The sequence below is a fragment of the Erpetoichthys calabaricus genome, chromosome 2 (assembly GCF_900747795.2).
Source record: "Erpetoichthys calabaricus chromosome 2, fErpCal1.3, whole genome shotgun sequence".
NCBI classification, from domain to species: domain Eukaryota; kingdom Metazoa; phylum Chordata; class Cladistia; order Polypteriformes; family Polypteridae; genus Erpetoichthys; species Erpetoichthys calabaricus.
This window is the reverse complement of record NC_041395.2, coordinates 87,848,126-87,864,232: the sequence shown is the minus strand read 5'-3', so window position 1 is coordinate 87,864,232 and position 16,107 is coordinate 87,848,126. Positions and strand designations below refer to the sequence as shown.

General features: G+C 35.6%; 3 protein-coding genes across 5 annotated transcripts in view; all 3 read left to right on the top strand.

Moving 5' to 3' along the window:
• Positions 1 to 16,107, top strand: part of pygo2 (pygopus homolog 2 (Drosophila)) — a 168,001-nt gene that overhangs the window by 67,041 nt on the left and 84,853 nt on the right. The gene's annotated exons all lie outside the window — the stretch shown is intronic.
• Positions 1,710 to 7,626, top strand: LOC114646075 (cyclin-dependent kinases regulatory subunit 1-like). The gene is made up of 3 exons (XM_028794064.2): positions 1,710 to 1,993; positions 4,771 to 4,898; positions 6,751 to 7,626. The coding sequence occupies exons 1-3, from the start codon at positions 1,935 to 1,937 to the stop codon at positions 6,804 to 6,806; spliced, it is 243 nt and encodes an 80-aa protein (XP_028649897.1). The 5' UTR covers positions 1,710 to 1,934; the 3' UTR covers positions 6,807 to 7,626.
• Positions 12,621 to 16,107, top strand: part of flad1 (flavin adenine dinucleotide synthetase 1) — a 35,397-nt gene continuing 31,910 nt past the window's right edge. Inside the window, exons 1-2 of one of the 3 annotated variants that reach the window (XM_028794060.2) lie at positions 12,621 to 12,724; positions 15,192 to 15,428. In XM_028794060.2, coding sequence (XP_028649893.1) covers positions 15,210 to 15,428 — 219 coding nt within the window. In that variant the 5' untranslated portion in view covers positions 12,621 to 12,724; positions 15,192 to 15,209. Of the gene's footprint in view, positions 12,759 to 15,191; positions 15,429 to 16,107 lie in introns of all 3 variants that reach the window. The other 2 variants (XM_051923279.1, XM_028794061.2) reach the window with 2 other exon arrangements.

The following is a 16,107-nucleotide window of genomic DNA, read 5'->3' as shown; positions in this document are numbered from 1 at the left end:
GGATCCTGGCTGGCAGCCGCCCCAGGCAGACACACGGTCCAGTCCCACCCTCTGGAAATGACCATCTATCTGCCACAGCCAGGTGTTACATGGGTGTCCCCTTGGCCTGGTCCAGCCAGTCAGGTCCTCAACAATGAAAGGCGAGTGGGGAATTGGGCCACATAGCCATATTGCCATAAATATCATCCATTCACATTTCAGGTAATGTGCCTCATTTGGGATTCCATGAGCAACTGCTCATTTGACACAAAGTCAAACCAGTGGTAACCAAGGATTCTCTGAAGAGAGGCAGTATTGAAGGAGTCCAGTCTTCGTCACAGGTGGCTGGACAGCATCCATTTCTCGCAACAATATAGCAAGACAGGAAGCACCAGGACTCTAAACGCTTGGACCTTCATCCTTTTGCATTGATATCGGGAGCACCACACACCCCTTTCCAGCGACCCCCCATCCTTTCCCAATCTGTCTACTGACTTCATAGGAAGAGTCACCAGAGACACTGCTGAGGTAAGTAAACCTCTCGACAAGGTCAACACTCTCTTTCCTCAGATAGAACACTGCTGATGGCTGTGCCCAAGAGGTCATTAAAGGCCTTGATCTTGGTTTTTATCCAGGACACTTGCAAGCCCAGGCACTCAAGACTCCTAGCTCAGTCTCTCAAGAGCCCTGATCAGAGCCTCCATTGACTCTGCAAAAATCATAGCATTGTCTGCAAAGTCAAGATCAGGGAATCTTTCTTCACCAACACATGACCTGGTGTTACAGTATATTTATAATCTGAGGTGTACAGGGTGAAGAGAAAAAAAGAATGATAAAGGTTATACTGTAATATATCCAGATATTTGTTTATAATCCTGTGAAGCTGACACAGAACTCTGCAAGCTAATACCAGCCCTAGTTTTGTGTTAGTACTTAGCAGAATATCTGACACTTGTTAATAAAGTTAAAAGAAGTAACAGGATGAGTGTAGGTGGTACAAGATGGGTCTAACTGCAGCCCACAATAGATTATGATGTAGGTCACGTAGCGCCCTCTGAGCCAGATAACCCTCCCACAACCCTAATCTTAGCCATATAGTGCAACTGGGCATTCGTTGGGCGTTTCCTGACTGACGTTGTGGGCGTTAACGTGATGTTGGGGTGTTGGAGGGGAAATACGAGACTGATCTTATAGGTACTGTGAGCTGCAATTACACTCATTTGGGGGCTCAGGTAGCCCATCAGTCTAAGCCTTAACCTATTATACATGAGCTTTCAAATGGAACAATACATGCCTGTCCAGTATGTTAGTTATTGCTAGATGACAGTTTCATCGAGCATTTGGAGGTAGAAAAAATGTGGACGGTATGGAAGTCTATTTCCACAGAAAAATAATTCACATTAACACCCCTCCCCACCGATTTTTAAAAAATCCGCTCATACTTCCCCCAGTGAAACTCCAATTTTTCCCCCATGGCACTGATATCCCCCTAAAAATGGTAGAATTCCCCCTGACCTAGGAACACTGGGACTCACATTGTATTAAGGCGGGTTATAGGTTTTCATCCCCAGTGTCTCAACGATGTGTACAAATTTCTCCAAGATTCTGTTTCGGCCTCGTGTCATGTGACACAGAACTGTTCTTTTGACCAATGAAAATGCGAAGTTGTTTGTTTAAAACTTGGCGGTGCGAAGAGGGATCAAGCGGAAGAGTGTATCAACTGTTTCTGGCTTCATACTTCCAGGGGCTGTGTAATGTATCAGTATTCTGTAAAAGTACTTTGCTAGTCTAAATCCAGCGTTTCTTTCTTCGTTCTTGTGTTTTGTCAGTTTATGTTTCGATTATTAAGCTAACTGTACATTTTAACCGAGCAGACCTGTAATCTGTTAGTTAGCGCTGAGTCCGAGTTTATTTTTTCAAACCGTTGTCGACTGTTCTCGCTCTAATTTTTTATAATGGATAAGAAACACATTTACTACTCTGATAAATACGACGACGAACTATATGAATACAGGTGAGCATCTCGTATGCGAACAGCTGGCCTTTTAGTCCTGATTGTTTTCTTTTAATTTTTTGGTGAAAAATGTATTTTTCAATAAAGTTATATTTTGCGTTTTTTCGTCGTAATGTGTGTTGTTATCGGAGTAATCGACTAAATCTGTTACGCTGATGGCAGTTAACTATGAAAGATAGTCACGCGCAGATTCAAAAACTGACCCCTGATTCATAGTAATGTCTTTAACCCATTATGGTTGCGAATTTGCAAAGAATTATTTGATGGATTTATGCGATAAATCCTATTTGCTATATTAGTTTTATTTTGTTTGACGGAATAGAATCACGTCTGATGCGTTTTACAACTGTTCAAGCCCATTCAGATGCTTTGTGTTTATACAGTGTGAAAAGGAAACGTTTTATTCTTGATACAACTTGTAGAGCATGATGACATTATCCAAGTAGAACGCATTTCAAGTCAAGTCTATTATGATCCACAGCTGTCATATAACACATATGATGTTTTCAGCCTCCTGTATGTACTTTTTAAATTATTATTATATTTGGCAGATTCCACAGAGTCATTTCAACTAGATTAGGTTCCAGCCTCTGCCAATGTGAACTGGATTATATGGGTTCATAAAATTGATGGCTTTCAGGATAAATATGCAGTGCATTTGTGTAGACTTTTTTAATAAGCAGAGAACAGGTCGGTTAAGTGACTTGTTCATGTTCACACAAAGACAAATGCTGAAACAGGATCAGCATCCTTAAGATTTCAAGTCCAATGCCTCTGCATTTTACACATAATAAAGACAGTAAATTTAATATGAGGCATCCCCAGAGTTGTGGTTTTGAATCTTGGCCTAGAAACTGCTTGGAGTGAACAAGTTTTCCCTGTCTCTGCCCCCATACTCTGACATTCCTTCTGTAACCAAAGCATGTGAATGATTGAATAAAATGGCTGTGTGTGAATGTGGATATGTTTATGAGAATCCTGCATTGAATTAGCACTTCATCGAGGGTTAGTTCTTTGTGTTAAGTGGTGTGAAGCTGTTCCTTGAAACTGGATAAGAAAATTAAGAGTATGGAAGGATTGGTGGCATTTTCTTTTTCATTTAATGCAAGGAAAAAAATAAAGCTATATCCCCACTGTAAAGCTGCAAGAAATCCAAAATATGAGGAATTGCAAGTTTAGTTATTTCACATTTAATTTTAATTATAGATTTTAAACTATCAATGCTGTTTTGGTTTCAAGAAAATTACGTTTACAGCCCCAGAGCACACCAGTCAGTGAAGCAAATGAAAATAAAATGTGCATGCATTTTTTTTGGTCTGGTGTATTTCAGTATACTGTAGGTATGTTGTAAAGTGTTACAGCACTGCAGCAAGTTAGGGTGGGATAAATCAGCTGCTGCAACACTCAATTTGATAGAGTGGGTTTGATAGATCAGTGGGTGGATAATTAGTTCTGACCAACTTCAAAACCACACTTAAATTGTTATATCATAATTGTAAATTTGATCAGTGCTGAATCAGTAAAAAAAATAATTAGTAAATGTACTGTTCAGCCTGTGATGGTTGTAGCAGGTTTAGTAGCAAAATAAAATAAAGTTTTACAATTCATTAGGTTGGGGTTAATAGTAAAATGATTATATTCCTGTGTACCGTATCTCTTGTGTTTCTTGTATTGTTCATGTGAAATGTAACTTAAAATAAAGTTTTTAATGTAGAGTTAGTGTAGTGATTTATGTTATATATTCTCAAAACTGGGAACACGTTATTGAACTTAGTTTTTCATCTTATAATATGGTGTTTTGTTATGCATTGGAGAGAAAGTTATATAGAATAGCCTTTACCAAGCTTGAAGCTAAAGTATCACTGTCATTTCAAGTTGTTATTCCCACCAGTTTATGGATCACAGACAAATTCCTTCCTATAATGTGACCATACAGTGCTTACTGGTCTGGATTTACTTTTCAATGGAAATAATGGAATTTAGTAACGTATTATGCTTTATTCATAATAATTAATTTAAATATGATATGTGTTTAAACCTACTTCTTTCACAATGTCAGTTTTTGAAATAACTATTTTATGAAGAACACACAGATTTTAATAGGTGTTAACAGAAAGTCATGCAAATTGTTATTTGTACTGGTGTCTCTTGTTAGTTAACTTTTAATTATAACTGAAAATATTTTAAAATAACTAAAGAAAAATCTTTTAATGAAAGATTTAGTTTGGAAAGAAATGTAATATGGTGAATAAAACGTGTCTCTGCACTATGGCACTGGTGCACAGATTATTGTAAATTGCTCTGTAGAATACAAGACACCTGTTTGTCTAATGGACAGGAACAGCATCTATAATTTTAACAAATTAGCTGTACATGTCTGTGGGGAAAAAAGCTTTAGGAAATTTCATTCTATCCTGAAACATGAAAAAAAAATTGTAAATTATTCCTTTTAATTATAAACGTTTCTAGAATTGCAGGGTTGTCAGTATATGATTCATCTATGTAGATATTTAGCTGTATTACTTCAAAAATATGAGCAGATTTGCCTGAGCAGAGGAAAGAATGGCCTGCTAATCTCTGGCCATCATTTTTTTAATGTTTTTACATGTTTTAGTTAAAATAGATGCTTAGTGCAGTTAATGCAGCCACTGTAAATGTGTAGCTATTATGTTTTTATAATTTTGTGAAAAGTTTTTGTTTTTTTTGTCAGTTTAAAAAAAAAAAAAAAGACATTTTAATTTCAATGGTTTACTTTTTTCAATTTTGTTGTCTTCCAGACATGTAATGTTGCCCAAAGAGATTGCTAAATTGGTGCCCACGAATCACTTAATGTCAGAGACAGAATGGCGTAATTTGGGAGTTCAACAGAGCCAGGGCTGGGTGCACTATATGATTCATGATCCTGGTCAGTTTGTCTTACAATTTATAGAATGTCTTTATAAAAAACAACTCTGATAAAGATCTCTTGCACAATTACCGGTATATTGCCAACTGACACTCAATTTTTTGAGAAGATGTATAAAGTAACATTTTGTTATTGGCTAATGCCAGCTGTCTATTAAATGTCTTTTTATGGTTATTGGCATGCAATACAGTAATTCTAAAATTAGATTTATTGACAGTATGCAGTGTACCTAATGCACTAAGTACATTAAAGTTGTTTTTATCATTCTATTAATACATGAGTGTTTTGCTTATTGTAATTTTTAAAATCCTATTATATGAATCTAAGTAACTTGCAGGTTTTCCATTCTTCTTTTTTAGACTGTCAAGCTTTCCATTATTTTGAATCACTTGTTCCTTTCCTGATTGTTTCACCACCAATTTCATTATTTTTGGAAACTGATCCTTGTGGGATCTTTCTAAATTGTATGTTGTTGCCCTGAAAATATTTTTATTTACTTTGACTTTTGCTTCTAGTCTAAAACTGAATTGAAGGCATTTTAAAATTCTCTTTTGACTTCTTATATAGAGGAGCTTGGATGTTGTTGTTATATTACTTGCAGAGTTTAAATTGTTACTCTGTGAGCATGTTTGTGAATTGTGTACCCTGTCAGTACAGACTGTGGCACACTATCCATTGAACTGGCTTAAATGGTTTCAGCAAATAGTCTTGTAGATAGGAAGGAACATTATATAGTATATAGGTGACTAGTTTTGAAAATGTCTTATTTTTTTTGCCGTTTTCTTACTCTGTTACTGTAGGTACTGAAATAGAAAGCTGCTATCACAGTACATTTGCTACAAAAAACAATTGGATTTTCACATTTTTTGTAATGTTTGAATCTGATATATGCCATTTCATCCTGGCAAAAACAATAAATTAGGCATGTTTCACCGGATATAGTAGCCCTTGAACAATTCCCTATCTTAATTCATCATTTAGTATTTGGCAAGTTTTCAGTTATGGAAATTAATTAGGCCAATAAAGCACATGAAATGCCTAAAATTCAGACATGTGCGCTCCATGTAAATGCCTTCTAAGAGTCCTCCAAGTCCTGAGTCGCATGTAGTATATATGTTCAACTTTCAAATTGATCAGTAATACAAGCGATAAAATATTGGATATTCCTAAGAGTACTTTTCAAACTTTCTTGGTCATTTTCCCATTGTTTACTATATATCTGAGATCAGTTTAATTTCAGAGGAAAGAAATTCAGTCAAAGAAATGCATACACATTTACAAATATATACTGTAGCATTTCCAAATTTGCTACATGAACCATGCATGTTTACATTGTAATTTTAAATTGGCATGCATGAATATACAGGAAATTACTAAAACATAGTCATCGTTTATCTAAACCATTAAGTATTTTTTTAGCCTGTCTATATAAAATAAAAGAAGTAATACTTGAAATGTTGAGTAGTAAAAGTGAAAAATGTGACAGTTCTACTGTTATGTGCATATTGAGCATCTGCCTGGTATGGAGTATCCAAAAAAAGAGGCAAAGCAGTTTGAGGGTGGGAGGTAGGTTGTGGTGCAAAGATTGGACGCTAAACAATTTACAGGCCAGGGAGCGTATGAAAGTGGCCACATCTTACAATAAAGAGGGAGGTTAAAAGGGTTAGAGACTTGTTGCTATGAAATTATCATAACATGGATTATATATAAATTTCATTTGTGTTGTTTTTGCTTTTGTTTTTCAGTGTCTCAAAGAAAAATATTGTAATACTCTACAAAGCTTTATTTCACATTAAACTAGGTCTTCTCTGCTTTTCTTAAGATGTTTTATCCTTGTTTTTTCTTTAAACAGAACCACATATTCTGCTATTCAGGAGACCTCTACCAGAGAAGACTACTGATAAATGAATATGAGCTTTAAACAAGATATTGATTAAATGACTTTTTACAGATTGCTATCTGAACCAAATATAATATATAAAAACTTGAACATCAGGAAGGCGGACTTGCTTTAAGAATCCTAATGAGACATTATTCAGCACATTTTGGAATCCAGGAGGAGCAATGCTGAATATGTGGATGGCACTGACTTAGTATTTAATTTTTGTGAGTGCTTGGTTCGTTTGCAATCTTTAAATTAAATAAGTGTGCACTGACATCTTCTGTATTGAATGCTGCGCAATTCAGCTATTTGTTCTGGCATATTTACTATGAAAGTAACATATACATATTTTTTTTATTTCCTACAGTAAGGGCCACTGATAAAAATGCGTGACATTAGAAAAATGACATTTTTTCTTTTTTTGAAAACCTTGTTTTACTAATATTATTTCATAATATTGCAAGTTCTTTGTAGACAGTCGAAGCAGAAAACACCTAACTTTAGGTTCACCGAGAGAAATAATCTTTGAACTTGTTTTGCTTTAGGGCAAGTAATTAGTTTAATGAGTAATTGAAATGCTGTTTAGTACACGCGTATTTTATTTGACTTAGTGTCAGCCTCATTCTCCTTGGCCCTGTTGTGTAATTTACAAAGGAAATGCATATTTCGTATGTTATACGAGATAATCTTATGTTTTATATTGTTGGTACCAGTACTGACTGTGTTAAATAGTGTCTTCATTAAGTATAATGTTCATTGTTGACTATCTGTATATAATACAGTGACGTACTATGTTTAAAGAAAATGTCGTGCCGCTTTTGGAATAAAGCTGTAATGGACTTTTTTTAATAAAAATACAATTTAAAAAGAAAAAAAACAATGTTTGCTAGTTTATTACGCTAATATATAGCCTTATCATTGGAGGAAGTTAGTCAAAATTGTTTTTTCAGCACTCAACCAAACTATTTAATGTTGGTCTTTGTTGTGATTGGCAAGTTGTGCTAACCATCAATCTAATGTATCCTGCTATTGGTCGCAATCCAAGGAGAGGGTGGGGTATTTTTCTTTAGCATATAACAGCCGGGTGTACTGGTAAGTGATTGATAATGTGTAGAAATGCAGTGAAATGGTTGTCGCTGTCGCTACCCGATCTGCGGTGCCTACCCGATTTGCGCGCGCATGCGCAGAGCTTAACTAGTACGACCCTGCACGATCTGCGTTTTTTTTACTTTGCGACACGAGTCCCCATCCGATTTGTCTCGCGCACGCGCTCTCTGCTTAATTAAAATTAATTTCACGACGCTGCCCGATTTGTTCTGCGCATGTCGAATGTTTCACGGCACACGAGAAAAAAAGTTACCACGGGATTTTAATTGCTCGGTCTGCATTAACAAATAGAACTTCCGCCATTCGAGTGAGAAGGAGAAAGAAGAACGCTGTAGAGCAGGGGTAGGCAACGTCGGTCCTGGAGTGCCACAGTATGTGCAGGTTTTTGTTCCAACCCAGTTCCTTAACGAGAACTCAATTATTGCTGATGAAGCACATATTGCTTAAGTGACATTTTAATGCTTCATTTTAGTGGTCTCGCTTGTTAAGGTTCTCCAACCTTAATTGCTTATTTCAATCTTAAACTGCTGCATTCAGTGTTTTAATTGCTCCTTATTAGCAATAAGATGTAAAGGACAAAGCAGCCAGCAGTTCTCCAGCTAGCTTTTTTCCAATTACATCTGTGTGTGTTCATCATGCACGGTTTGATTTAATAAAACACTGAATAGAAAAATGTGACAGACTGAAAATGATCTGTTTTAGGCTTCAAATCATTTGGATGATATCCTTGGAAAGGAAAAAAATCTACGATATAAAAGCCTTACATTGCACAGACTAACAAGCCATAAAATTAAATAAGGTCTGAGATTGGCAATGATTGGTTTCTAATTAAGCAATTGGGTTGAATGAAAACCTGTAGCCACTGCGGCTCACCAGGACCGACATTGCCTACCCCTGTTTTACATCTTATTGCTAATAAGGAGCAATTAAAACACTTAAGTTTAAGATTGAAATAAGCAATTAAGGTTGGAGAACCTTAACAAGCGAGACCACTAAAATGAAGCATTAAAATGTCACTTAAGCAATATGTGCTTCATCAGCAATAATTGAGTTCTCGTTAAGGAACTGGGTTGGAACAAAAACCTGCACATACTGTGGCACTCCAGGACCGACGTTGCCTACCCCTGCTGTAGAGAATAGGAGCATATTGAATTTTTCTCCTGGCAGAAGAATATTTTTCACTTCTTGAAAAAATGAAGACTTTTCAATTTTACAACGACTTGAAAGAATATCTTTTACGGGAAGAATTTAGCAACAATGTAACGGTCAGAGAGCGAAGTGAAATACGACGTGTGTCCGTGAATTTTATGATTAAAGGTACTGTACGTAATGTTTATTGAATGCTTTTCAATTTTTGAGAATACAGTATATACTGTAGTATAATCTAGATATATTTAGGATTATCTGACGTTTTGTTTAATAATTGGAATATTACAAAATTTACCGTTTTAAATAGGCTGGTGATTTCAATGAACGCGCATGAATGTTTTGAAATATGCAAAACTTTGAATAAATTGTGTTATTGAAAAAACTGATCAGGTGGACTTTCCTGTTATTTACTGATTTATACTTGATTAATGGATTAGTAGGTTTTCTCTTTTTGGGAATTTGAAAATCTGAACTGCCTAGATGTATCTCAGATCAGGTGTCTAAATTTTACAATTCTTTTAAAGAGAGAAGTAAATTGGTATCCACTAACGAATGTTAAAATGTGTTTTTTCTTATGCAACTCCCCAACATTAGACCACAATATTTTAGTCAGTGTGTGAATCCTCGCAATCCCAGTAACTGTTGTTTTTCTCGTATGAGTTTCAATAGAAACAAAACCAGACTGATTCATTTGCAAAGTAAAGCAAATTCTTAGGGGTATTATGCTTTGTTACTGGGTAATTGGTGTATGCCTTCACTTATAATGTGATGTGGTCATATTTCAGTTACATGCAAGCAACTTTTGTATTCTGTTTCTTTCTTAATTTTGGATAGTCCATCATCCATGCCCTGGCTGCTCTACAGGGTGTATCAGGACAGGAGGCAGAAGACTTATTTCTTGGTGGCCCAGAATACAGTATCAGGTAAAAGTCAAGTCTAGGAATGTTTGAAGTAAGTGTTTAAATATTTCTTGTTTATTATTTTTATATTTTACTTGCCTTAGTGAAGTGGAAGAATTTAACCGAAAGATAGGGCAGCAATTAAAGAAGGAGGGAATGCTGTGATATCTGTTGGAATAGAAGATGCTTCCAGAATCCTTCATTTGAGTCTTGGGTCTGAATCTACTGCGTCATTGCCAAGTATTCTGGGGTAATGTATCTTGTTTTGTTTACATTTTGTTTTTCTCCATATTCCAAGCTCATTTACTTGACCTTAGCTTGAATAAACTGGATGGCTGTCTCCTTCACAATTGATTTTAAAGTTCTATACTATTCATTACATAAAAAGCTCTGAACAATTTAGTCCCTTCCAGTATTTGGTACTGTCTCTCCCCCAGCACTCCTCAGTGTAATCTTTAATCCACAACCACTAATTTGCATATGAAAGAACTGGTGAAGAAGCTTGCACATGTATACCAAAAATATAGAATGCCGGCTATAAATGAAAAACCTTTCAAAATACTTTTAAAACTCCATTTTTAAACTTCACCTCTGCTTAATTCCCACTTCTATCAGTTTATGGTTTACTTCTGGTTTATGAATGGAACTGCATACACTTTGAAAGATTTACACCAGATAATAACCATTGTTTTTTTTGCTGTTTTCTTTTTTTTGTCCAGTGATGCCCTTTGCCATGCACCCTGGTCAAGTCTCGTGCAACTGACTGTGGTGCTGAAGAGAAAAGATTTCTGAAGACCCTCTTGAAATGGAGCTGCAATTGGATTAACACTACAACAGTATGCTTGGTGAGAATGTCCACAGGGGCCTGGGGAGGCTGTGACCTTGTGACCCTGAGACGTTTTGTCAAGCATCCTGACCAACTGGACCTTTTTTTGTTCTTCAACAGGGCCATCTGATGTATTTAAGGAGATGTACTTTTTAATTGTATATATATTTTTTCGCTTTCATAAAGTTATATTTGTTAATCAGTTTAGCAGTTTGGGCTTTATTAGTATTAAAATGTTAGAGAAGTTATTTGTGGAATAATTTTAATGATCAAAATAGCAAAACAGTGTAACTTTAAATTTTCTGTGCTCTGGGTAAAATATGTTAAAGCTATGTGGTGATTTTTTACTTTTTTTTTTTTTTTGTACATTTGACAAATGGTTTTTTTTAGGTGTATTGTTGTCACATTGTTCACTTTTGTTGTTCTCTTAACATTTATTCAATAAAATTTGCATGAAAAGTGTATTTCCTTTTTCATTATTCAGTTATTAACTCACATTTAAGACACTATATGGGTGAATAAAAGCCATTTAAATTTGAGTACAAGACGAGCAATAGTATCACAGAAGATGGTGCTGGGGTTGTGCTTTATGTGGGTTAGACATGAAATGAAGATTTCTTTTTCTTAAAAAAGACTGTTTATGCAATCCACTAGTATCACCACAATAAAGTTTTGATGCCCTATGACATGTATTTCTTTAATAATAATATGTAAAGTTATTTTTAAAGAGTTTTTCCAGGGATGAAAAGTGCATCAACAGTTAATTTGTACATATATACACACTTATTTTGACTAACTGCATAAAAGCCTGGTACAACAGCTGCACCAAACCTGCCAAAAAAGCCCAGTAGTGGATCATAAAAACATCACAAGACGTTCAATGGAACTGAATTGCCATCACTTGATCATCAATACAAGATTCCTTGTGTAAGAAGGGCTAAAAACATCATCAAGGAGAACACTCATCTTGGACAGAACTTGTCTGAGCTTCTCCCATCTGGCAGGCATTTCAGATATATAAATGCAAAGAATTTATATTATTATCAATCTGTATGCTACAAACACACAAAAAAAAACTTTTTTCCAACTGCTCTAAACTTATTGAACTCGTATATCTCCTCAATCTGAAATCGTTTTCATTGATCATGTACAATTAATATAGGTAATCTATACTGCTGTGCATTTATGCAATAATAATCCATCCTGGTTACTTTTAACATTTTATATGGCATCTTGCCAATATTTTGAACATATTTTGTATGATTACTCAGTTTTTAGTTCATACTTTATTTATTGCATAGTTGTATATCTGAACTATTTCACATTGGAATTTAAATGCAACATGAAGTTGACACGAGTAATTTCGTTGCGTTACTCAATGACAATAAAGTACTTGAATACATCTATTTTTAAAACTCATTTATTTTTTATATGTAGACTATAATAACATATGCAATGGTTAAATACTTCTTTGTACAATGGGAACTGAAAAATGAAGTGCTATGTAAACTAAACGAAGCGATCTCAGTAATAAAGAATTAACGTTTATAAGGAGGAGTACGACAAGCTTAATTCAGCCCTGAAAACAGAACGTACAATGAATATTTAATAATACTATCGTTATGGTCAACTACTACGGCATTTAAACGAAAATACTGTACTGCCCGTTGTGTATCGACATGCGCAGTTGAGAGCGATCCGTGCCGTAAAGCGAAAGGTTTAGTATACTGTATATTTTTTTTATGATTAAGCGCATGCGGAGTGTGTTATTGCATACGTATTGAACGAAAACGTCATCGCTCACTTTACGGTGCTGCCCAATCTGTTTAACGCATGCGTGAACACTTTACGGCATGCTAGGCTTTCAATACGCCTGCGCGCGCAAATCTGGTAGGCACGCAGATCGGGTAGCGACAGTTGCTACCCTAACTGCGTGCAGGGTGACAAAGCTTTTAAATACGCAGTACGTGCAGTTTTTTTTTCTTCTTCAATTACAGGTACCAATTGTATATGTGCTTTTTATAAATGCAATTTAGTGGTTTTGCGTGCTCTGACAGGGATAAAGGTTATGTACTAATCAACGAGATTTACGCGTCATTTGGCTGCTTGTGTTAACTGTATATGAACTTTGTAGTCATTGGCGTGTTTCATTAATTCCTTCCGTAGAATTTTAGTGAAGCATGAGATCTGTGCTGTAAAACACTGAGACAGCATAGCACGCTTCATCCCAGTGCAGGCTGAGCTTTGTATTTTGTAATGATTAATCCTTAAGAAATGATATATAAATCGACAATTAATTTGATAATCTGAACATTTAGATGTGACTTCCGCATCAATTACTACAGTGCTTTGTAATCGACACTAGACGTCCTATTTCCCCCCCTTATGATAGTTAATATTTTTTGCTAGCAACAATATGATAGGTTTTATCTATTTGTTATGTTTACAAAATTTGTGCTACACCTGAACCATGCGGCAAAATACAATCGTGCACACAATGGTAGTGAAATAATATGTTAAATCCTATCATGAAATAAGTTTTGTCATTATTAATTCGGAAGCAAATGGGATGCGTATCGCCATTTGTGATAAGATGTTAATATTTCCTTCATAGTTTTAAATACCTAGGAACAGTCCTAACCCCAAAGAAAAGACCGAATTGCATTACGGACCGGGATTTGTGTTTTTTTCGTTTAACATGGCAGACTGGAGTTAAGTTGCTATTTTAAAATGGTTTTAGCATTAAACTTTGTCAGTTTCTGTGGAGGGTTTCGCCATCCTTTGTCTAGATGAAGTATTCTTTAATTGTGTTCATTGTATTTGGTTAACTGTTAGCTATCGGAGAACAAACTCACTCATACTGAGCTGATTTAGAATTACCAGTTAACCTAACATAATAATAATAATAATTCATTACATTTATATAGCGCTTTTCTCAGTACAGTACTCAAAGCGCTATCCACACAGGGAGGAACCGAACCCACAATCTTCCACAGTCTCCTTACTGCAAAGCAGCAGCACTACCACTGCGCCACCTGTGAGATAGATAGATACTTTATTAATCCCAATGGGAAATTCACATTCTTCAGCAGCAGCATACTGATACAATAAATAATATTAAATTAAAGAATGATAATAATACAGGTGAAAAAAACAGACAATAACTATGTATAATGTTAAATATTAACATTTACCCCCCCTGGTGGAATTAAAGAGTCGCATAGTTTGGGGGAGGAACGATCTCCTCAATCTGTCTGTGGAGCAGGACAGTGACAGCAGTCTGTCGCTGAAGCTGCTTTTCTGTCTGGAGATGACATTATTTAGTGGATGCAGTGGATTCTCCATTATTGATAGGAGCCTGCTGAGCGCCCTTCGCTCTGCCACAGATGTTAAACTGTCCAGCTCCATGCCAACAATAGAGCCTGCCTTCCTCACCAGTTTGTCCAGACGTGAGGCGTCTTTCCTCTTAATGCTGCCTCCCCAGCACACCACTGCGTAGAAGAGGGCGCTCGCCACAACTGTTTGATAGAACATCTGCAGCATCTTATTGCAGATGTTGAAGGAAGCCAGCCTTCTAAGGAAGTATAACCGGCTTTGTCCTTTCTTGCACAGCGCATCAGTATTGGCAGTCCAGTCTAATTTATCATCCAGCTGCACTCCCAGATATTTATAGGTCTGCACCATCTGCACACAGTCACCTTTGATGATCACTGGGTCTATGAGGGGTCTGGGCCTCCTAAAATCCACAAATATGAGGACAAACATGCCTGTCTTTGGGCTGTGGAAGGAAAACTATTGTACACTGGGTCCCTGAAACAATGTATGGATGAAATATATTATGCATTTTTTTTTATTTCCGTTTGACCACAAATGTTCTAGGTATTTAATATTCAAAACACAAACTACAGAAAGGATAAAATATAATTTTAATAATCAATATTCTCAAATTAAGTTATTTTCTCATATACATTCATAGTTCATTATGATGGGATTTAAAGTATACAAACTGCTTTTTTTAATTCAAAGCCACTTATCTGAAGGAATCCTTAATAAAATGGTCACTTTTATAGTAATGGGTTGGACAGATGAACAAAAGTTGAGTTTAACTTGTACATTTTCACTAGGTTTGTACATTCAAATATTGTATTTTTAGTTTAGTTGCAAAGGATTTTTATTTAAATATGTTAAAAGAGCTTGGATTTTAAAAGAAGATTTTTAGAGTGTGTGTAGAACCCGCACTATCATTCTCAAGTATGATTGAGGTGTTTATTTTATAGGATAGGAAATCTGTGTATGTGTTTAAAACAAGCATTTAATATATGCAGATGAACCAGTTGAAATTGTAGGTCTATACATTCTTCTGTCATTTTTTAGTAGTTTTTAATGGGTCTTTTTTTTTTTTTTTTTTTTTTGGTTTTTATATATTGCAGATTTCATTCCTATAATGTATGTCATGGATTGCCGGTGATCTCTTTGTGTACTACCAACTACATTTAATGTTGCACAGTGTTGCACGAAACGTGGTTCGAGTCCAGAGACTGAGTGGCCATTTTACTGCTATGGCAGATTTTGCTATGGGGCCTTCTTCCAACAACATCAATACCAATGAGTCACAAAAAAATGTGGTTACTGCTGGAATCATCATTATAGGGGATGAAATTCTTAAGGTACGTTGCATCAAAAAAAAAAACAGGCAAAAAAATTAATTTTGTCATTTTAAGTGCCCCTCATATTTCCTAAAGTACGTGTTCTTCACATAGGTTGGAGGTTTCTGTTTTCACTCTTTGTAGTTTGATTTACTAATAGTTTTTAAAGAAATCTAGCACAATCCATTTTGATGTTGAGTTATTAAAACATAGTCCATAGAGGTCAGAATTATACACATGAAAATATTGCTGATACAGCATTTAAATGTTAGCAACTGAAACATAGTTAAACCTTGGAACATAATGTTGTATTTCAGGTTATGCATGTTAGTGCAGAGCTTCCTGGTAAACTACTTTTTAGTTACGTGATTAGTAATAATAATCAGTTCCCTCCTGCTTTCCACTTGTTTTCCATAAAGCTATTGTACAGCTGCACAGTTGGTTATTCAGCCTGTACTATACAGATTTAGTTAAGCAAATTTTAGATAGGCAGTATTATTGTGCTTTAAGGTGACACAATGCTCTACTGGTGAATTAATTTTCCAGCCTGCCCACTGTCTATGCATGTTCTTTGCAATGTTTTTTGTTTACATTTTCCCACATTCCAAAACTGGACATGCTCGGCATATTAGCTACTTAAAAAAAATTTGGTATTCATGTACTATATAAGAGTATGCACATTAATGTGTCCTGCTTTGAA

Excerpts from the sequence above, each read along its gene's own strand:
- LOC114646075 (XM_028794064.2), top strand. The coding sequence starts at position 1,935 with ATGGATAAGAAACACATTTACTACTCTGATAAATACGACGACGAACTA. Across the intron at positions 1,994-4,770 it reads GACGAACTATATGAATACAG|ACATGTAATGTTGCCCAAAG; the intron begins GTGAGCATCTCG and ends GTTGTCTTCCAG. Across the intron at positions 4,899-6,750 it reads CTATATGATTCATGATCCTG|AACCACATATTCTGCTATTC; the intron begins GTCAGTTTGTCT and ends TTCTTTAAACAG.